The 23914-nt window shown below is 38.3% G+C and overlaps 1 protein-coding gene and 1 pseudogene across 3 annotated transcripts in view; both read right to left on the bottom strand.

Annotated features, from left to right (window-relative positions):
* Positions 1-2290: 2290 nt before the first annotated feature.
* Positions 2291-23914, bottom strand: part of STRN (striatin) — a 133351-nt gene continuing 111727 nt past the window's right edge. For 2 of the 3 annotated variants that reach the window (XM_051842991.3, XM_070069253.2), the window contains 7 exons: positions 22479-22526; positions 21631-21752; positions 15597-15764; positions 12530-12670; positions 6929-7036; positions 5721-5807; positions 2291-5630 (listed from right to left, as the gene is read on the bottom strand). In XM_051842991.3, the coding sequence (XP_051698951.1) occupies positions 5461-5630; positions 5721-5807; positions 6929-7036; positions 12530-12670; positions 15597-15764; positions 21631-21752; positions 22479-22526 (844 nt within the window). In that variant the 3' untranslated portion in view covers positions 2291-5460. Of the gene's footprint in view, positions 5631-5720; positions 5808-6928; positions 7037-12529; positions 12671-14365; positions 14446-15596; positions 15765-21630; positions 21753-22478; positions 22527-23914 lie in introns of those variants that run through there. The other variant, XM_089327756.1, reaches the window with a different exon arrangement.
* On the bottom strand, positions 11767-12290 carry LOC108176393 (SNRPN upstream reading frame protein pseudogene; annotated as a pseudogene).

Genomic DNA, 23914 nt, shown 5'->3' with positions numbered 1-23914 from the left:
TTATTTAAAAACAAAGAATACACTTAGAGCCACCAAAAATGGATATCTTAATTAGCTTATCCATACCCTGAATTTACAAAAGAAACTTCTTGCACCACAAAAATTAGCACTTGGATTAATTTACATCAATCGTTATTAAAACTAAAATTTAAAATACCTGAAGATAAAACAATCTGGCCCAGGGCTCACCAGCTAGGGGTTGAGTGTGGAGAGAAAGGGTTGGTTAGGAATCGGAACTGATGATGCCTGAGATCAGCTCTAGTAAACTCAAGTTGAGAAGATATAAAATAAGCAGTAGATTTCAGTATTATAAAGAAGTGGTTCCTCCTAAAAACAAGTATTAGATCATAGAGTTGGAATGGGGACAAGGGACATCTCTTAATCTGGACTGGATAAAAGGTATGAAGAAGGAAGGTTGTATTTCTCTTCTCACAACAGGCAAGCCTCAGCCAAACAATGAGGAGAAACAGGTAGGGAGGTATGTAGTAAACCAAAGACTTTCTGGTTGCTGACAATACCAAATTTACAGTTCTCTATAAGCCAGTTAAAATACCATTCTCTGAGACATTTTCAGATAGAGCTAACATATAAGGGGGAGGGACCATTCTACATTAACAAGGCACTCACTGGTTCACAGCCTGTTAAAAACACAGGCAGACATTAGAGTTTATCTAGATTAAAATGAATTTTCTAATCTGCATCAGAGGGATGACGAGCATGTGGTCCCAATTAAATTAAATCCAAAGCTTGATAGCCAAGATCCAGAAGATTCTGATCCCTAAGCACCACTTCAGGAATACTGCTAGAATAAATGAGTGGGATCTAGGGATCGCTATTTGACCTAATAACACTTGCACTTTTTGGATTAAAAGAGCAAACAATATGAAGAATCTACTAAATATTTTGTCAACATGGCATCCCTTACACAGACATGGAGACCCAGCTGGAGGAGGGACATGGCAAAAGTAAAATAATTTATTTATCAAAATGTCTATCCTTTGTTTTTAAATATAGATATATTCGTTTTATGGAACTTCCCCTAAAATGGACTTTAGGAATTGGTACATTTCACAAAATAGACATTTTTGTCAGCTACTACTTTTGTATAACCTGAATCCCAGTGTCAAACACTTAAGAAGTACTGCAGTTATATAAATAACAAGTAACATAGTAATAAGGGCAACTTCTGAGTAAATAAAATTATGTACTTAAGAATCTTGAAATAGATTTTAAAGAATAAAGTAAGCTAAATAAAACTATACTTAGAACTCTTTTTCCATATGTATTCAATATAATTTGGCTCTTGGTTGAAAAACATCACACAGACATAAACCAACCAGAGATTAACTAACAACACTGATGGTTAATTTTAAGCAATTCTTTCAAAAGAATACTATAGTGAATACTAAGTCTCTCAGTCTGGCTTGTGATCTCTTAATGCAATAGACTTAAAGGACAAGGCCTAAGGAAAGCACCAACATCGATTCTTCAATTGCATCTGACCATCACTTCAGTAGTCAGGAAGATATGCTTTAGTAAAAATGGCAGCAATGACAAAGAGGTAGATATGAGAGATGCCATTTAAATACTTTAAGACTATTCTTAGGTGGAATTACTAGTTCAGGTGTTTAAAAATAACTTTTTATTAGTTGAACCCTTATCATCACATAAGATTTTCATGACATACTCTTATGTAAGGGGGAATATATGAAGTACTAAAAAAGTGAGACTTCAAAAAAAATTACATTCACTTAGCCAACACTAACGAAATCCCATAATTTTAGTAAACCAATAATTTCTCTTTTTACCTGAACTTGACTTTAAAGAGTAGCTATTTTTTTCTCTACTGAAATTTCTAGGAATTCACATTCAGAATTCTTGGAAGGTATATATGGTGCTCAGAAGAGCACAAAGACAGCGCATGAAATGTCCCCTGAAGTCCTAGAGGTTGAACAGATACATTAAAAAGACACTGAGGGTCACAAACCAGGACCTTCACAGATTGGCACACATGCGTGCATGTACACACACACAGACACCACACACACTCCCCTATCTCTGCCTCTCACTCTTTTTCCTTTTCCCTCCCACCTCCACGCACAAACTCAATCTTCATCTTCACTGTAAGGCTGCATTTGCTTTTTTTTTTTTTTTTTAAATAAAGGCACCTCTCATTTTCTAGCTATTGCCTTCTTGATGATATCTATTTTGTTAAAAAGCCTGAATGTTCAATGGAAATAGTTCAGTACTGAGAATGGAATATTTTTCAATTCACATTTGAATAGCCAGGTTTTCTTACATTCAGATTTTAATAAACTAGAATGACAGTCCTTAAAACAAGCATGCTAGCCTATAATGGATATAGTATATACAGTAATTTAAACATTGAGAACTATATATTATACTGTAAAAGCAAACAGCACAACACTCATCATACTCATCATTATCCACTGCGTATACTACCTCCAAAAATGAAAATACAAAACAGTAAAATGCACCTATGGTTTTTTATATATATATATATATATAGTCTATATATATTATATATATTCCTATAATATATATAATATATATTTATAAAATATACATACATTTTAGACATTTTCAAATAAATCTCCATCATTATCTCCAAAAGAAATTTATAGCAAGAATACTGAAGGAATGAAAGTCAGATAAACAAAAAATTTCTCACAAAGTTCATTATCAGTGATGCAGCTCAATTCCCCCTTTTAGTCATAACTAAAATGATTATAAAAGCTAATAACTTTGCATAACTAATTATCTGTTTAATGGCAAAAAATTGCTAAATTTGTTCAATAGAAAAATACTGAAGGTCATTACATCACATATGTTAAATATCTGTCTATGGTTTGAGTAGCAAATGAGTTCCTTATGACAGTTGAGAAGGGTGCTGCAAGCTCCCAGAGACATATCCACAGCATATGAAAATAAGGCAGGGACCCACACCTCCTGCTGATTTTCATACTATTTCAAAACACTTTATCCAAAATATTTACAAATCAAGTATTATGAAAGTATTTCAATGACTGTTTAAATCTTGAATTTGTTCATTTTGTGAACTTCTAATAGGCTGGGGAGAAGTCAGATATTTGTAAATGCAACCATATGGTTGGAAGACTGCTTTGGCTCATTTCTAGGCTGAGATCATACAGTGCTAGTGGAAAAGAGTCTTTCTGTGTACAGTCTCCAATGGGATACCACTGGCTTTCTAAGGAACTTTCAACAGTTCCATCATCTGCACAGTTTATGTATTCATGGTTATTTTCTACTCACTAACAGAAAATTTTCAACCATGAGGCATAAGATGAACAGTGGAAGAGTATATTGGGTTTTCAGAATTTCAGTGACATAAGTAAAGTAGGCACTAAAGACCTTGGAAGGTAATTAAAGCAGTAACTGGGAGAATAATAGCTTTGTGGGTGGTCCATTATAAATATACCAAGTAGGGGTACCTGACTAGAAATTTCCAGTATTCTTCTACAATGCTGGTTAGCAACAACCTGTTCTCTCTGTGAAGAACCAAAAACAATTTACTAAACACAATGTGGAATATTCTACCTGCATGGAAATATATACATTCACCTCTTAGCTCATGTCTAGGTCAATTCATCTGATTACACAAAGGAGTTTCTTAAGCCCACTTGTTAACCAAAGCACAAAGATTAAATTAAAAAGCAGCTGTTAAAATACTACAGCATATCTGTACAATAATCAGACAAATAGAGTACAGGTTTTTAAAGGAAATTTGCCCTTATACTGCAGAATTCTAGAGGCAGACAAGCAGAAATATTAAAGAAATATTGTCAATTATTATCCACATTACCACCAGAATATTTCTTCAAGGAGGAAATGTACATAAGTGTCATTGCCATGACAATGGACTACATGAGGACAGGAATATGGGAACTATTTCAACAGATTTAAATACTTAAGGGTATACATTTTTTAAAGTCTGAGAACCTATTATAAATTTTAGTGAAAAGTTGGACATTAATAATTTATTTCTAATTTCCAGATTCATTGCTGTCATTTGGGACAACCAAGAGAAAGTGTATGAAGAGAGGCATGACAGCTGTTAAGAAAAGGTCTATATGATTAGGGACTCGTTCCAGGTAGTGGGGTCATGGGAATCCCAAAAGCTAACCACACGTAGTCACAGGTAAGGTATGATCAAAGAAACCTGATCACTGCCTATTAAAACACATATTCTAATTAAACAATGGAAAGATAGGGAGAGGGAAAGGCAGAATATATTAGCCAATATTAGGCATGGAATGCTTCCGTCTAAATTCTCAGGAGATTCTTCTTGGATATGTTAATAGAGGGCTTCTTGGATACAAAACATTTGCTTTGTTTAGTACTTCTGCAACAGCAGCTGCCTGAGGTTAACCATTTTCTTTGGACTATTAGAACTTAATAATGATGAATTACTTTTGGTAGATGTCGGATAACATGAATATGAGAGATAAAGAACGAACCATGGTTATGTGGGTGCTGATAAATGGGTGCTAGTAAATAACACCTTTCAGTCATTGAAAGTAAGATTTTACTGATAAGAAATAATCACTCTGTACTATAAATATGAATATTTTATATGAATAAAACAAATTTTAAAATAGAAATTATTATAGAGATATGCCCTGTTTGCCCTTAAAAATAAACAGATCTCAAACCTGAATAAGTTAAGTCCGTTAGTAAAAGCAGATTCTATTGACTATTCTTTATAATGGTGAGTGTGCCTGACAGCTAAACTTTAGAATGATGCCAAATCTATTTTCAAACTGTAATATAATAAAGAAATCTGCTTGCAAACTAAATAGTTGTTTAGCATTTCTGAGTATATGTAACATATTATTGCATTTTTTTTTCTCTAATAGATAAAATGCTTTGCCAGGTGCTTTATGTAAATAGCTGAAAGAGCTAAATTAAACTAATTTTAACACTGCCTGGTCATCATACACAAAGGGGCTAGTTAGTACAGCAGATAAAGATTACTGTTTTGACTACCTAACATGTTTAATAAGAGTTGTCAGAGGAGAACTAGGTCTAAGTTTCTGCTCTTTCTCTACTCATTCCCAGCCATCAAGCTTTTTAATTATCCATTACAGCACGCTGTATCAATAGGGACAAGCTAAACCTGTGTACGCTAAGGACCTACCTAGCGAATTAGAACCACCTCAGAATTAAAAGGGTCTATTTAGGGGACAATTTGAAACAGTTTTCAGGTTCACAGATTCAGCTGAGCTTGCAGCAACCTGAACAAACTTTAGTTTTAGAAAACTGTATACGAATTGCAAAACTATACTTTAACAAATGTTCTCTGTGCTCCTTCAGCAGAACAAAAGGGCAGGACGAGTTGATTCTTGCCCTGGTCTTCTGTATCTCTTTTGTGCAGTTGATTATTTATAAAGAACTAGATGATGAAAACGATGCTTTGTGTCATACAAAGACTTTAGCCAGCGCATCAGCTCCAGCACTGGCTATATAGCATTTGGATGGGTGGAAAGCTACATCATGAATCGATTCTTCAAATTTTTTCCGATGAGCTGTGAACTCTTGAATACACGTCTTACTTTCTAGATTCCATAAACGTATTGAACAGTCATGACCTATACCAAATGAAAAGAAATTGAAAAGGAAAATTACACTTATATAAAGATGATAAGAACAAATAAACAATCCATAGTTGATGTACTTACTGCCAGACATCAAGTACAGGCCATTAGGATCAACTGCTAAACTTGTAACAGCTTCTAGGTGTGCTACCATCGAGTGAATCAGTTTACCTTTGGAAAAAGAAGATTGTTCCTATTTATTGATGATTTTCCTCATTTGAATATACATTAGCTACCCTGTTTACTTACTGTATCAACAGTTTTTCCCATCAACTAAAACATGTGCCTGTCTCCTACCTTCAGTCACCATAATGAAGAACAAAAGCAGCTTATGGAAGTTACTAATTTCTACACAAACATCTTCTTAAGTCATTCCCACTAATGAGGATTTAGAAACTATTAATCACCTACTTTGCAACCTTTAGCTACAGGCAAATTATATGGGTGGTAGGAATAGAGAGCTTAAATTCACAGAGAAAAAAGAATGAGACAAAGCAACAGAAAGGAAACATGGCCACAATTATAATGTACACAACATACAAAAAGGATGTAAAATATGAAATTACTTATCCATAGCAGTTAAGCAAAGCCAGCACAAGTTAACATATTAACAAAGACAATAACAGGTAACTCAGATAAATATGGCTGCAAACACAAAGATGCTTTCCTCTGCACAGCTCTTCATGAATTCCTTTTAGACTGGTGAAATGTAACCCAACAAAAATTGTGAAAGCCCCTCATGCTCCAATTCAAATCAATCAGGACCAAGCAGTCAGTATTATAACACAGAGAAGATTAGTCCATGGAAAAGAAAACCAAATGACCTGTAAGTTTTCCATCTGCAACACAGAATATGGCTAGTTTTTAACTGAATAACTCAATACTGAATAATACTATACAATAATTTATTACCATGTATAATGATCATACCCTTTACTTCCAATGTTTCTATTTTCCCCCAACATATTGCAATAAATCATAGCAACAGATCACTTTAATCTGCATTTGAATGAATTTTTCATTGTGCTCCTAGTGATAACATTGGCTCCAGGACCTAAATATAGCATCTACTCACTATTAAACAAAAAGGATCCAAATATCGTTTAGAATGAAAACTAGTCTTAGCAGATTTGGGTGGCATGATGAGAAACTGAGACAAGGAACTGCCTGTGTCTGGTATCTATTCTTTGATTATCATGCCACTAAAACAGACACCAAAAGTACTCAACTTTTTTGTAGGGTTTCTTTCTTCTTTTGCTTGAACAAAAACCACTAAATAAATAAATTCGTACCTGTATTGTTATCATAGAATTTGATGTGCCTATCTTCATGAGCAGTGATGCTGATTGGCAGAGTGGGATGACTGATGACTCTATTTATTTGGCAGGAAGAGTTGATTGCTAAGAAGAAAAAGAGCAACACAAATTAGTTATGGCTATTTTTTTTTCACATAAAGGAAAACTGAAATTCATCTAAGGGACTAAAAAAGTAAGTGAGATGATTTTAATTTGTCTTTAGTTCATTTATTCTGCAACTGTTTCCACAATTTCAATTTCAGGAAATGAGAATTGCTTGAAGTACACTACATTGATAAATTTGGAGGTAGTGAAGAATCAGAATTTCTTTTTCTACCATTTACTATCTATGACTACTATCTATGGCTGCCACCTAAGGTTTAGCAGAGTCCCTGATACTTATCATTTTACAATATTCTGTATTTTTTTTGTTAAGTTTCACTATCACTTACATGTAGATAATCTTCAAATTTAAAGTTCAACTCTTTTTACCTAGAAAGTTCTTTACTACAGTGTTATCATCTTTAAATTAACATAACAAGGAGAGGTTCTTAATCCTCTTCATAACAACAGCCATCACTGGCTGATAACCTGAAAGGCAGAGAGAGAGAGAGAGAGAGAGAGAGAGAGAGAGAGAGACATCTATTTATATCTATCTATCTATATGTATCTATCTATCTATATACATAGATAGATACATACAGATAGATCTATCTATAGATAGATACATACATATAGATAGATAGATATATCTATAGATAGAGAGAGTGTGTCACAGAGGCATCTCAATGTGTTAGCTCACTCTCCAAATGCTGGCAACAACTAGGGCTGGGCCAAGATGAGGCCAGGAGCCATGAACTCAATCTGGGTGTCCAAAACAGGAGGCAGGAAGCCAACTAGGAGTCAACAAGCTACATATTAGCAGGATGCTGGAATCAGAAATGGAACCAGGACTCCCACATGAGATGTGGGTGTACCAAGCAGTAATTGCTGTGCCAAAAATCCACTCCAATACTTTTAAGGAAGTTTTTCCATTTGACGGTAAATCAGATAAAGTTGGCAAAATGCAAAGAATACTAAAATGAGTTGAAGCCATAACAGCTATTGTAACAATCTGAAACAATCCTCTAAATACCACAGTTAGCCTGTGACTTAGAAATGTTAATCTTTACACTGGGTTCACAGGTATTCAAAATCTACTTCAACTACCATTGACTTATCATAGTAAAATAACTATTGATATCAAAAAGAAGAAACAATTTATTCTAACAACAAACATCTTTCATTATTTCCAATTCTATATGAAATTCACTTTCACCTTGAAGCATGTTTGGTTTGAACTTCAATTTAAAATTCTTCTAATATTTATTTACTTATTTGAAAGAGGAAAGGGAGAGCCAGAGGAGACCTTCCATCCACTGGTTCTCTCATTAAATAGCCTCAACAGCTGAAGCTGGGCCAGGCCAAAGCCAGGACCCAGGAACTCCATCCAGATCTCCCACTAGGTGGCAGGGGCTCAAGTTCTTGGGTCATCTGCCACTGCTTTCCCAGGCGCACCAACAGGGAGCTGGATCAGAAATGCTGGCACCGCAAGCAGCAGCTTAACCTGCTACACAAGAATGGCCCAAATTCTTCAAAAAAATCTTGAGGCCGGCATTTTGTCCTGGTGGGTTAAGGTCCAGTTAGGATGCTCACATCCCATATTGGAATGAGGGCTCCAGATCTTGGCTTCTGATCCAGCTTCCTGTTACTGTGTGTGGAAAGTAGGGATGATGAGTTCCCGCTACCCATGTGCGAGAATCTGACACATTTCCTAGATTCTGACTTCAGCCTGGCCTAGCCCTTCAGAGAGTGAACCAGTGGATGGATCATCTTGGATGGTCCCAGTCTCTCACTCTCTCTCTGCTTTCAAAGAAATAAAAATAAATCATTTTTAAAACGAATACTAAATTCCAGAATATAACAACATAATCAAACACAAATAGCAATGGGATAGTCCATAGCAGAATGGAGTAAAGGATTAATGTGTTTGCTTTTTATAACTTTAAAAGTAATACAAGGGACCAGCACTGTGGCACAGTGGGTGAAGCTGCTGCTTGAAGTACTGGCATCCCATATGGGCACCGGTTCGAGTCCCAGCTGCTCCACTTCCGATTCAACTCTCTGCTATGACCTGGGAAAGCAGTAGAAGATGGCCCAAGTCCTTGGACCCCTGCACCCGCATGGGAGACCAAAAGAAGCTCCTGTCTCTTGGCTTCGGATCAGCGCAGCTCCAGTTGTTGCAGCCATCAGGGGAGTGAATCAGTGGATGGAAGACCTCTCTCTCTCTTTCTCTCTCTGCCTCTCTGTAACTCTGCCTTTCAAATAAATCCATACATCTTATTTAAAAAAAAAAGTAATATAACTTGTAAATCCAGGAATATCAGGATATATTTATCATAATTTAAAATAATTATCACTTATTTCAGAAATGTTGTCTTGGTTAAAAACATTCTTGGCAGTCTTCTGAAATGCTTCCATTACCTGGCAGAATATTACTTTATGGTCACATCCCTTGAGTGGTTTCAACTTATACATTTTATCCACAAGACCTGATGCATTCACTACTTGTAGTAATCATTAAAATAAACATTTGCCACTCAGGAAATTAAAAGAATTGGTCATATTTTCCGATGGTAATTTCTAGAAATGCTCACATTCTTCTTTATTTCATACTGCTTTTTAATTTTACTACTGTGCTTTTAAATGTGATTTTAAATTTACTGAGAGTTCAAAACTATATTTAAGATTTATTTATTTATTTGAAAGACAGAGTTATAAAAGAGAGAGGGAGAAATGGGGGAGGGGAGACAAGGGAGAAGGAGAGAAAGAGAGAGATTGAGAGATTGAGAGAGAGAGACAGAGAGAGGGATAGTTCTTCCATCCACTGGTTCATTCCCCAAGTGTCCACAATGGCTAGAGCTGAGCCAGACAGAAGCCAAGAGCCAGGAGCTTCATCTAGGTCTCCCATGTGGGTGCAGGTGTTCAAACACTTGGGCCATCTTTTGCTGCTTTCCCAGGCCATTAGCAGAGAGCTGGATTCGAAGTGGAGCAGTCAGGACTTGAACCAGCATCCATATGGGATGCTAGCGTCGCAGGCAGTGGCTTTACCCACCACTATGCCATAACATGGGCCCTCAAATTTTTTTTTTTTTTTTTTGACAGGCAGAGTGGACACTGAGAGAGAGAGAGACAGAGAGAAAAGTCTTCTTTTTGCCATTGGTTCACCCTCCAATGGCCGCTGCGGCTGGCGGGCTGCAGCCAGCGCACCACGCTGATCTGATGGCAGGAGCCAGGTACTTCTCCTGGTCTCCCATGGGGTGCAGGGCCCAAGCACTTGGGCCATCCTCCACTGTACTCCCTGGCCACAGCAGAGAGCTGGCCTGGAAGAGGGGCAACTGGGACAGAATCCGGCGCCTAGACTGGGACTAGAACCCGGTGTGCCAGCGCCGCAAGGCGGAGGATTAGCCTAGTGAGCTGCAGCGCCGGCCTCAAAATTGTATTTCTTAGAAAAAAAAACTCTTTCTTAAATTCTATAGTCTCAATTTGTATTTTCCTGTCTATCTCTTTTATAACCAAACAGGCCAAAGTTCTATTTATGCTATTTTCCCAAACAATCCTTACCGTGTATCAGGAAGAAACAAAAAGAACACAGAGGATAACAGATTAGAAAAGGAAAAGGAAGAAAGTCCAAATAAAATGGATGACATTTTTAAGAGAGAGCAAGGGACAGATCATCAGATGCAGGAATACCCATTCCTTACACATATGCATGGACAGGTTTGTTAACACAAAGATATGCACACATATCCACACACCATTAAACACAGCTCTGTATGTGTATGTGGTTTTCTTTACTGAATACAATCTAAACTGACTGAATTATAACCAAAGAGAGCAATGGTTGGAAAAGAACAAAAACAAAAAAATCTGTAGTATCTTTTTCATAATCTGAGAAAACATTTGTTTCCTGATTTGCTGTATCAAATCACTAATACAACATGATCTACATTCTAATCAATATTGAGTTATATAAATTATACAACAGAAAATTAAGATTATTTAAAAAATTAAATTTTAAGAAATGAAAAACGTGCGGCCGGCGCCATGGCGCAGTAGGTTAATCCTCCGCCTGTGGTGCCAGCATCCCATATGGGTGCTGGTTCTACTCTTGGCTGCTCCTCTTCCAATCCAGCTCTCTGCTGTGGCCTGGGAAAGCAGTGGAGGATGGCCCAGGTCCTTGGGCCCCTGCACTCACATGGGAGACCAGGAAAAAGGCTCCTGGCTTCGGATCGGCACTGCACTGGCTGTTGCGACCATTTGGGGAGTGAACCAACGGAGGGAAGACCTTTCTCTCTGTCTCTTCTTCTGTCTGTAACTCTACCTCTCAAATAAATAAATAAAATCTTAAAAAAAAAAGAAACAAAAAATGTTTTTAAATTTATAGATAATTTTTTTTTTTGACAGGCAGAGTGGACAGTGAGAGAGAGAGACAGAGAGAAAGGTCTTTCTTTGCCGTTGGTTCACCCTCCAGTGGCCACCGCGCTGCGCCCAGTGCACCGCGCTGATCCGAAGGCAGGAGCCAGGTACTTATCCTGGTTTCCCATGGGGTGCAGAGCCCAGGCACTTGGGCCATCCTCCACTGCACTCCCTAGCCACAGCAGAGAGCTGGCCTGGAAGAGGGGCAACCGGGACAGAATCCGGCACCCCGACCGGGACCACAACCCCGTGTGCCGGCGCCGCATGGCTCTCTCTTAAAAATGTCATCCATTTTATTTGGACTTTCTTCCTTTTCCTTTTCTAATCTGTTATCCTCTGTGTTCTTTTTGTTTCTTCCTGATACACGGTAAGGATTGTTTGGGAAAATAGCATAAATAGAACTTTGGCCTGTTTGGTTATAAAAGAGATAGACAGGAAAATACAAATTGCACTGTCTTGTTTTTGCTTGGAAATCAGCTACCTTGATGTTCTAATACTTCCTCTAACCACCTCTTGGTGTCTCAGCTAAGAATGCCTGCCTCAGTTCCTCCTGGAAATCCTCTGCAGGTATTTACTGCCGCTGAGAACGTCCATACAACTGACACTCTTGATTGCTCAATGAAGCCATCTTCCTACGTTTGACTTGTACTTCCCTTCTGGCACGTGCTGTTCTGTAGTCCACGCAGGTGTAAGCGATCCCTTGCTTGCTCCACTAACTGCTCCTAGGGCCAAAGCATCAGACGTTTCTGGCAGCTACTGAGTTCTGCCTATTTAATTTTTTATTCAGAACAAATACTGCTTTCTTCCAACAGAATTGAAAATTAGTCCTTTGGTATAACATAAGCTTGACTTATCTTTGGAATAGTTCAAATGCTATCCTAAATAGTATTTCTAGAAACTTAACCTGAACTCTTGAAAAATCAATTGTAAATCATTATGTCCTTCTAAGCAACTCTGTTCTGAGATACAAGATGCAGAGAACTTAATAATCACAAGTCGTTTTCATAGTTGACACTACTAGTTATAATTTTAAGTTAAAAACTGATCCAAGCAAAGTCTATTTAAAAGTAGTATACATACTTGTATCTGGATTGGATTCTAAAGTAAGAATGCGTTGTTGTGTTTCCATGTTAAATATGCTGGTATATCCTTTGCTGAATGATGCTACCATAAGGCTTGGGTCACTGCTTACTAGATCCACAGAAGCAGGGATTCCCAATTCTAAAAGAGACGGAAAATAAACAAAAGAATGGCAATTAAAGGGTCTCCTTAAAAATGTGCTTAATATCTAGCAAAACAAATTATGGAAAGGTTTCTTTAAGAAATAAAGTTTGTCATTAGATTAAGAATTAGTTCATAACCAATCAACAAAGATTATTTATTTTGTAACTTTTAGCTCTAGATTATTTATTATCCTTACCTGTTCAGCAGATTTCCTACTTATAATGCAAATAATACATTCAAGGAATGCAAATTTTTAACTAGAAAGCAAACGAAGGAACTGGCATTGTGGCACAGCAGGTAAAACCACCGCCTGCAATGCTGCCTTCCCATATGGTGCAGCTTCAAGATCCAGTTGTTATACTTCCAATCCAGCTTCCTGTTAAGGTGCCTGGGAAAGCAGTGGAAGATGGTCCAAATACTGAGCCCCTGCATCCACGTGGGAGACCTAGAAAAAGTTCCTGGATCCTGGGTTGTGGCCATTTGGAGAGTGAACCCGTGGATACGAAGGAAATCTCTCTCTTTCTCTGTGTAATTCTGACTTTCAAATGAATAAATAAATAAATCTTAAAAAAAAAGAAAGCAAATGAAAATGTGTATGGATTGCAAGTTTTGCTGTTTCTACTTTAACCTGAGCTTGGATTGTAGTAATTCTTCATTTATATAACATTTTTAAAAAGATTTTTATTTATTTATTTGAAGGGCAGAGAGACAGAGAGAGAGAAAGCGAGATCTTCCATCCACCGAGTCACTCCCCAGATGGTCACGATGGCTGGAGATGGGCAGAACAGAAGCCAGGAGTGGCCGGTGCCGCGGCTCAGTAGGCTAATCCTCCGCCTTGCGGCCGCGGCGCCCACTAGAGGGTGAACCAACGGCAAAGGAAGACCTTTCTCTCTGTCTCTCTCTCTCACTGTCCACTCTGCCTGTCAAAAAATAAAAAAAAATTAAAAAAAAAAAAAAAAAAGAAGCCAAGAGTGAGGAGCTTCTTCCAGGTCTCCCATGTGGGTGCAGGGGCCCAAGTACTTGAGCCATCTTCCGCTGCTTTTCCAGGCCATAGCAGAGAGCTTGATCAGACTGGGGCAGCCAGAACTCAAATCAGTGCCTATATGGAATGCCACTTGCTATGTTACAGCACTAGCTCCCTGTATAACATCTCTTATTAGGAATTTTAATTCATCAAATTTAAAAAGTAAATTCATGTTGTTATTTATTGTTAGTCATGCAGATCTCAAATGCAGGCAATTCATCAAAGCACAGAGACAAGCATAATAGGTCAAGAACAAAGAAGGTATTTTTACTTTCACCTTATTTATAAACATCAAATAGGGTAATTATGTATAAAATGAATATCATAATCTGATTTTTTCATTTGGCTCAAAATCTGAAGCAAACCAACAACTCAAAAATGTTTATATTACAGAAGATATACAAATAGTCAATAAGCAAAAGTATTCAACATAATTAGTCATCAAGGAAATGCAAACAACCACTAAAATGAAATACTACTACATGCCCAACAGTATGGCTAATGTTAAAACAGACTGACAACACCAAATGCTGGTATGGATATAGAGCAAGAACTCTCAGACATTGCTATAAGTGGTATAAAATGCCACAACCACCTTGGGGAAAATTTTTGCCAATTTCACATACAGTAGAGTAAGCACCCACCCTGAAGCCTAGCAGTTCTACTTCTAGGTGTCTACCCACCTATAATGAAAATATATCAATGTTCATAGCAGCTGTGTTCATAATAGCCAAAACCTGGAAACAACCTGAATGTCCATCAAGAAGTAAATGAACAGACAAAATTATAGTTTAGTCAGACTATTAAGCAATAAAGGCAAATAAACCGATATAACATAGATGAATTATAGAAACATTATAGTCAGTAAAAAGCCTGATATGAAAGAGTATATATGGGCCAGCGCTGTGGCTCACTTGGCTAATCCTCCGCCTGCGATGCCCGCACCCTGGTTCTAGTCCCGGTTGCTCCTCTTCCAATCCAGCTCTCTGCTGTGGCCTGGGAGGGCAGTGGAGGATGGCCCGAGTGCCTGGGCCCCTGCACCCACATGGGAGACCGGGAGGAAGTACCCAGCTCCTGGCTTCGGATTGGTGCAACACCAGCCGTAGCAGCCATTAGGGGAGTGAACCAATGGAAGGAAGACCTTTCTCTCTGTCTCTCTCTCACTGTCTGTAACTCTCTCACTCACTGTCCAACTCTGCCTGTCCAAAAAAAGAAAAAAAAAAAGTTTATATGGTATTATTTCACTTATGTGAAATTTTAATACCTATTTCACTTACAGAGAATAGACAATACTAACCTATGATGAAAGAAACCACAACAATCCGGTGCCGCGGCTCAATAGGCTAATTCTCCGGCTGCGGCACCGGCACACAGGGTTCTAGTCCCGGTCAGGGCGCCGGATTCTGTCCCGGTTGCCCCTCTTCCAGGCCAGCTCTCTGCTGTGGCCAGGGAGTGCAGTGGAGGATGGCCCAAGTGCTTGGGCCCTGAACCCCATGGGAGACCAGGAGAAGCAGCTGGCTCCTGCCATCGGACAGCGCGGTGCACCAGCCACAGCGCGCCAGCCGCGGTGGCCATTGGAGGGTGAACCAATGGCAAAAAGAAGACCTTTCTCTCTGTCTCTCTCTCTCTCACTGTCCACTCTGCCTGTCAAAAATAAATAAATAAAATAAATAGAAAAAAAAAAAAAGAAATAGAAAAAGAAACCACAACAGTGAGGACCTCTAGTTGGTAATGGGGAGAAGGGATTGATTGGAAAGGACACAAAGGAACTTTGGAGAGGTGAAGAATTTAGAGAATAATTAAGAATAAGAGTTTATAGAACCATTTTTTATTTGTTCGTTTGTTTTCAGTAAAAGATGTTTATAAAGATTTAATACAATAATTTTTAAAAGTATGTACCTTTGTTATCATTAAATACACTCAGTGCTGGAGCAGCCTCAGCTGTATTCCATAAACGCAGAGTGCCATCTGCTGAGCAGGACAACAAACGCTGGTGTGCTGCACTGTAAGCCAAACCCCAGACTGCATCCGTGTGGCCGAGCAGAGGTCCTCTTAAAACAGAAGGATCTACACGAAACAGCAAAACATTGCAAAGTCAAGAGGAGAAAACCCAAATTAAAAAGGCACTTAGATTCCACAGAAACTAAAATGTATAAACAAAAGCATTTGACAATAGTAGAGAATGTTTTCTAGTTTATTATTATTCTACACTTCTGCAGTAATAAATAAAGGGAGGGGGAGCTTGGAAATACACAAATGTAGAGTTTAAATTTTTAAACTAAATTGCACATCTATTTCTCCTTAAACAAGACAGGCATTGCCTTTCGCTTTCCTTGTGTTCTTCCACTTGTCTGAATTTTTAAAAGAATGTTAATACATAGTATTCGAACTAAATCACCTTGGAGCAACCACAACTCACTCTCTGAGGAAGTGAAAAGGTCTTTGCCCCCACCCCAAACACCTGTAGCACTCTGGCCTCACGTCTTGCAGGCCGTTTACCCTGCTGTACAACGAATATGGCAATTATTCCTAGGAGCATGACATAAGAATGGACAGCTCTGAGACTTACAGGATTCCCCAAATTTTCAAACAACAATAACTGATATATGGATGATGTATGTGGGGGGAAGAGGAGGAGGGAGGTGAGGAGGGCGAGTTGCACAATCTCATGAAAAAGTTAATTTGGAATATTTCATTATTAATCCTCACAAGGATTCTAAAAACTGGCATTTTCAAGATGAGTTACAGACATTAAGTCTGGAAATGTCTTCTACCTTCTCTCTGACACCACAAAATATTTATTGAAAATACACTGTATATCAAACACTATCATTAATGCTAGCACCACTCAGTGATGAGGACACAACACTGCCCCGTCCTCAAAGAATATTGGGAGTACACACAAGTGACAGATACCAGCTACCATGGAGAGTAACTGGTGTGAGTAGAAACCTCTTGGAGAGCATGACATTATAGTATAAAGATGCAGCAAGTCAGAAAACAGAAGGGTGTGCCTGGCAAGGGGGCAGCACCTACAAAACACTAAAGGAAAAATAATATGCTATGCAAGGAGATTTCTAAGAAATTCAGTATTACTGTCATGTGGCGGCTGAAGCAGGAAATGTATGAGATGAGGAGAGTTAGTTCATGGTGGAATCTCTGTGATACATTAAGGAAACTGGAGCTATCCTGAAAGCAACAGGAAACAAAAAGGGAGCAGTGAAGTGTCTAAGGAAAACACAGCTGTAATACAGACGATAACCTGGACAGAATCCAGATAAAGGCAAGGGGACTGGTTTAGCACATTGGAAGAGTGATGAAAAAGACATAATATAGGACAGTGGTAAAAGACCAGAGCAATCACTTCTCGGCCTTTTGGCAAAGATCAAGTGTAAAAGACCAGAGCAGAGGGAGAAAATTCAAGAAATATTTAGGGAATCAGATTAAAAAAAAAAAAAAAAAAAAACACCAAGGTAATTAAGGAGCTGTGGATAGCATGTCAGAGGAAAAAAAAAAATCAGGTAATTCTCAGGTTTCTACTTCAGGTAATTCTGGAATAAACAGAAGAAACACAGGACATGTTGGGATTTATAGAGAATGAAGACAGCCGATCTGAAACTTCCTGTAAGCAGTCTGAAGCTTACTTTCTGAATACACTTATAAGCCAACAGCACATAAAAGCGACAGAAGTAGATTCAATCTCCCAAGGAACATTTGAACACTACAAAGAATGAGTCAGATCTTAGCCTTGGGAAATGCAGATACTTAAGGTAAGAGAAATAAAGAGAATTCATGAAGGATAGGGAACAGAAACTGTTATAGTGTCAAAAAAAAAAAAAAGGCAATAGGACAAACTTGAAAAAGGAGGGTGGAGACTGGTGTTGGAGCAGAGTGAGTTAAGTCATCATCTGCAATGCCAGCATTTCAAATGAGCAACAGCTTGAGTCATGGCTGTTCGAGGTTCCTGCTAATGTGCCTGAGAAAGCAGCAGAAGATGGTGTAAGTGTTCGGGCTATTGCCACACATGTGGGACACCCAAATAAAATTCCTGGCTCCTGGCTTCAGCATAGCCCATCCCTGGCTGTTAAAGCCATTTGTGGAGTGAACCAGTGGAAGGAAGAGCTTTCCTCTCCCTCTCTCATTCCCCCTCCCCTCCCAACTCTCTTTCCCTCCTTCTCTTTGATTCTTTCAAATAAATCTTAAAAAAAAAAAAAAAAAAAAAGTTGTGAAAGTTCCTGAAACAGCCCATACATTTAGTAAATAAGGATTACAATATACTTTCAGACCAGGTAATTAGCTGATCATTGGCAATCTTGTATTTATGTAATGTAGCCAGAAGCCACAATGCATGGAGATGATACACAGGGAAAGGACATGGAATTAGTAACTAGTCATTATGTTTTCTAGACAATATCATCAAGAAAAACATAAATGATAAGGAAAAGAAAGAGACTAAATAGAAGACAAAAAGGAAAATGGGGTCAAGAAAAGTCTTCTTGCCAAGAATGGGAGATACCTAAATTTGAGGAAATTTTTGCTTTAAGAGAGCAAAGACAGTCCCTTTGGGACAAATATATGTTCTCCCTGATCGGTGACAACTAACTGAGCACCTAAAAGGAAACCTGTTGAAGTGAAATGGACACTATGAGAAACAATGTCTTGATCAGCCCTTGTCCTGACTGTCAAGGAACAACTTACTATTTTATTCCTTTTAGTATTTTGTTGTTCTACTTAATACCATTGGTTGAACCCTTTAATTAACATACAATTATTCTTAGGCATTTAAAATTAACTGAAAAGTGATTCCTGTTAAATATAAGAGTAGGAATAAGAGAGAAGATGTACAGTCGACACATGCTCACTCGGACTTACCCCTAACAGTAGAGCTAGAAACGTGCCAGGGGATTCCAATTCAATCAAATCAAGGTGGCATGTACCAATGCCATCTCACTTGTTAAAGTGATCAGTTTAAGTTCATAATTGATCAAAAAGATAGGATTAAGTGTCAAAGGGATTACATAAATAAGACCAATGTCTGCAAATAATAATTGATAGAATTAAAAAAGGAGAGAATGATCCTACATGGGAAGCAGGATACACAGCAGACTCATAGAATGACAAACACCCTAAACAGCACTCTAGCTTCAGAATCAGCCCTTAAGGCATTCAGATCTGGCTAAAAAGCCCATGAGAGTTTCGCAGGCATGGAAAACCAAGAAACTCTGGCAAAAAAAAAAAAAAAAAAAAAAAAAAAAAAACCAAAAAAAAAAAAAAAAAAACACTAAATAAAAGATCTCTGTAAGGGAGATCCCATTGGAAAGAACGAGCCATCAAAGAAGGAGGTACCTTTCTCTGAAGGGAGGAGAGAACTTCCACTTTGCTTATGGCCCTGTCTAAATACAATCAGAGTTTGTGAATTCAAGTGGCTTCCATAGCCTTGGCAGCTCATGACAAGAGCCTTGGGTGATTACTGACTCCATAAACAAGAGTGTCAATTGTTAAATCAACAACGGGAGTCACTGTGCACCTGCTCCCCATGTAGGACCTCTGTCCTTAATGTGTTGTACTATGCGAATTAATGATATAACTAGTACTCAAACAGTACTCTATACTTTGTATGTCTGTGTGGGTGCAGTCTGTTGAAATCTTTACTTAGTATATACTAAGTTGATCTTCTGTATATAAAGATAATTGAAAATGAATCTTGATGAAGAATGGGATGGGAGATGGAATGGGAGAGATGGGATGGTTGTGGGTGGGAGGGAGGTTATGGGGGGAAAAGCTGCTATAATCCAAAAGTTGTACTTTTGAAATTTATATTTATTAAATAAAAGTTGAAAAAAATAGGAAAAAAAGAGAGCAAAGAGGGTAAAGTTTAATTAAGATGAGAATCAGTACAAGAGCAAGAGTAAGAGATTGGAGTGCAGTTCCAAAGAGAGACAGATTCAAGTATAGCCCCTAAAGAAACTGAAAGAATAAGGTCAGCAACAAAAAAGGAAGGGTGGGACTGGGGCAGAATGAGACACAGAGAAAGAAAGCACAAAACAGATAATTTGTTATGGGGAGAGTTGAGGGTGTGTAAGTTTTCACAGTATGTGTTTAATGATTACCAAATAAATATTAGTGGGGAGAGTATTGTAGCACAGGGGGTTAAGTCATCCATTGCAATGCCTATATTTCATATTGGAATGCCACTCCTAGTTCCAGTTGCTCTGCTTTCAATCCAGAATCTCCCTGCTAATGTGCCTGGGAGATGGCAGATAATGGTTCCAATTCCTGGGTTTCTGCCACTCACATGGAGTTCTGAGCTCCTGGCTTCAGCCTAGCCCAGATCTGACTATTTAGGGCAGCTGGGGAGTGAATCAGCAGATACAAGGTATCTCTCTCTCTTTCCCTCCCTCTCTGTTACTCTTTCAAATAAATAAATATTGGAAGAAATTTTTATTGAATTCCTTATCTTTAGTAAGGTTTGGTATCAAATTCAGTCCACAGTGATACTGAAATTGAAATATACTGTTACACAAATATGATACTTTTAAACCATTCTACAATTTGAGAAAACCAGGGAAATTCTAGTAAGATATGGATTTATGGTTTAGGATACCTTTCTTAAGACCAAATGACACATCTTAACGTATTAACCCTCGAGGTTGAGCCCAGTAACACCACTGACAAAATCCAGGCAAAGATCCAAGACAAGGAAGGCATCCCCTCTGACCAGCAGAGGTTGATCTTTGTTGAAAGTGGCTGGTAGATGATCGTACCCTGTCTGACTACAACATTCAGAAAGAGTCCACTCTGCACTTGGCCCTGCACCTGAGGGGAAGTGTCTAAGTTCCCGCTCTCAAACTTTCAACAAATTTCACGGCACTCTTCTTTCAATAAAGTTCTTGTATCTCCCCCACTACACACACAAAAAAAGGGGCATCAGAAAATTTAAGTTACTAGCCTCTACATTTTCCTCCAACAACTGATTAAGGAGAGGATGCCAACACTTATCTTTCCTTCAAAGTCATTTGTTAAGAGCAGTGATGAAACGTGATTACAGATTAATAATAAAGTATCAAGTACTGTAGAAAAACCTAAAAGGAAAATAATTGTCAATCAAGACAGCATTTCTAATCAATAAGACTCTGACGAGTGGGAACTGTTTTCTCTAGAAGTGTAGCCTTTTTTCTTTTGACATAGCGTATCAAATTGATAACTAAATATAGTCATCCATTTTTTAAGCAAAAAAAAGAGATGTGATTCTCTTTTTACATATTAGTCTTCAGAAATATCTATTTGAATTCTTTCACATGTTGGACATGTCTAATCCAAATATGAAATCCAAAGTGCTTCAATATCTGAAAACTCTTTGAGCACAGATAGAACTCCACACGTGAAAAGTTCTACAACTGGTCTCATGTTACAGGTCACAGTGAAAAGCCAGGCACACTAAAATATTGTATTAAACTGCCTTTGGGCTATGTATAAAGTATGTACATTAAACATAAATGAATTTGGATTTGGATTTGGGTCCCACTCTACAGGATATCTCATTATGCCTATGCAAATATCACAAAATTAAAAAAAATTGAGGGCCGGTGCTGTGATGTAGCAGGTAAAGCGCATAAAGCTGCTACCTGCAGTGCTGGCATATCATGTGTGCGCTGGTTCCAGCTGCTCCACTTCTGATCCAGCTCTCTGCTATGGCCTATGGCAATGGAATGAAGACTTTCCTCTCCCTCTCTCTCCCCCTCTGCTTCTGCCTCTGCCTCTCTGTAACTCTGCCTTTCAAATAAACAAACATATCTTTAAAAAAAAAAATCCAACATCTGAAACACTTCTGGTTCCAAGCATTTAGGATAAGGGATGTTTAACCTGTACCTATCATGAAAAAACATATAAAAAGAAAACATTTACTCTTTCAGACCTTCGGGCCATCACATACCGTAAGAGTCATAGGGGTCAATGTTGGGATTAGTGGTATTCCAGCCTTGTATTAGTCCATCAGAACCACCACTGTAACACTGCTCACCATTGCTGCTCATTACCACACAAAGAACTGGACCTCTGAGAGATTAAAAAATTTAAACATCAACCTGATAATATTCTTAACATTAAAAATAAGAAGGTTTAATTACTCAAGTGGTTACTTTTTTTTTTTTACAGTGAATAAAAATACTATAAAGCATTACTTGTTTTTCTTTCTCTGCTAAAACAGCAGTTGGCAAGCTACAGACTACAGGCCAAATCCAACCAGTAGGCTTGCTTCTATATAGTCCTCATGTGAACAATGTCTTTTACATTTTTAAAGGATTGTAAAACAAATAAAATCAATATACAAAAGCAAGTATATATAACCTGCAAAGATTAAAAAATATTTACCATCTGACCCTTTATACAAACAGTATGCCAATCTCTGTACTTCATCAAATGAAAAGACACCTTAACCTTAAATAGAAATAGGATAAGCATGCAATGTGTGATCACAATAAAGAAAAAAAAACTTTCGATACTTGAATCAGGTTATCTTTAAGGAAAAAAAAATTACTAGGATATCTAATATTTAAATCCAATCACTTTAATATATACATATATCACTTAAACATGCAAATAAAAACCAATTTCAGCAGGGATCCCTATTTTTGTGATAAACTTGCTTTTAGTATTATCTGTCAGCTTCTTTCACATTTACAAAAACTACTAAATACAAAAAAAAGTAAGTAAACAAAAGTAAAATATCCTACAAGCTCTTTGACAATGTTGGTTTAAAATAAAGAAAAATCACATACTTACTTATGAGCCCTAAATGTATAGATAGGCTCTACATCCAGAGAAGTACTCCTAAATCAGAGATAGAAGACAACTTTTACCAATTGAAGTTTTGGTAGTAAACAATATGACAGAAACATGACAAAACTGCCTTTAGAAATACAAATACAGTTGTAATACACCATTCTCAACCACAGGTTACAAAAATAAGCTTACCCAATTTCAATCATATTTCCATGGCATCAAGAATCAAAACTACTTGTTTAATAGTAGTATTTTGCTACTGTGATTTTAGACTGTCAAAATCTGAGTTGAGAAATAGCTTCACTCAGGAGAAACAATGAGGGTTTTGAAGGGATACATTTCTTATCTCTTTCAAACTATACAACAGATTTCTTCCTCTACCAGTAGTAAAATTTCTGTAATCTTCTCTATCTGATGTTCAGTTGTATTCTTGTAATAATAGAAGTGCTTGACACAGCAGAAGGCCAATGCTGGCACACACTGATTCTGGACCATGTGACCCACAGAAGGAGAGAAGCTCCAATAATTATCCTAAGTGGGATGGAAATCAGCTTGGGGGCTGTTAAAAGGCTTTCTACTAAGTCATGTCTGCCCACACTTAGATAGGAAATCAATGATCTGAGGCAAGCACTAACAGTTAAAGGGACAGAAAAAACAGTGCCCCTTTTTGTTCCTGTTTGTTTGTTTGTTTATTTATTTATTTATTTGACAGGCAGAGTGGACAGTGAGAGAGAGACAGAGAGAAAGGTCTTCCTTTGCCGTTGGTTCACACTCCAATGGCCGCCGCAGCTGGCGCACCGCGCCGATCTGATGGCAGGAGCCAGGTGCTTATCCTGGTCTCCCATGGGGTGCAGGGCCCAAGCACTTGGGCCATCCTCCACTGCACTCCCTGGCCACAGCAGAGAGCTGGACTGGAAGAGGGGCAACCGGGACAGAATCCAGAGCCCCGACCGGGACTAGAACCCAGTGTGCCGGCGCCGCAAGGCGGAGGATTAGCCTAGTGAGCCGCAGCGCTGGCCATCTGTTTATTTATTTCAAAGTCAGAGTTACACAGGGTAAGAGGAGGAGGAGGAGGGAGAGGAAAAGGGGTACGGAGAGTGAGAGAGGTGCGGAGGAGAGAGAGACAGAGAGAATCAATCTTCTATCAGCTGGTTCACTCCCCAGATTGTTGCAATGATCACAGCTAAGCCAGGCCAAAGCCAGGAGGCAGGAATTTCTTCCAGGTCTCTCATATGAGTAGGAGGAGTGCACTGGCCAATAGCAGGGAGCTGGATGATAAGTACAGCAGCTGGAACATGAACAGGCGCCATGTGGGATGCCAGCATCACAGGCAGTGGCTTTACCCACTATGCCACAAAACAAAGGCCCCAAGAGTACCTTTCAATCCAGACATAGTGCTGGGTGTGAAAAGTACCTGCAGGGTTTAGGTCAAAAGA

This window comes from Oryctolagus cuniculus, chromosome 2, assembly GCF_051225735.1.
Source record: "Oryctolagus cuniculus isolate XC-2025 breed Fujian yellow rabbit chromosome 2, ASM5122573v1, whole genome shotgun sequence".
In the NCBI taxonomy this organism is placed as follows: domain Eukaryota; kingdom Metazoa; phylum Chordata; class Mammalia; order Lagomorpha; family Leporidae; genus Oryctolagus; species Oryctolagus cuniculus.
This window is presented reverse-complemented; position numbering and strand designations above follow the sequence as displayed.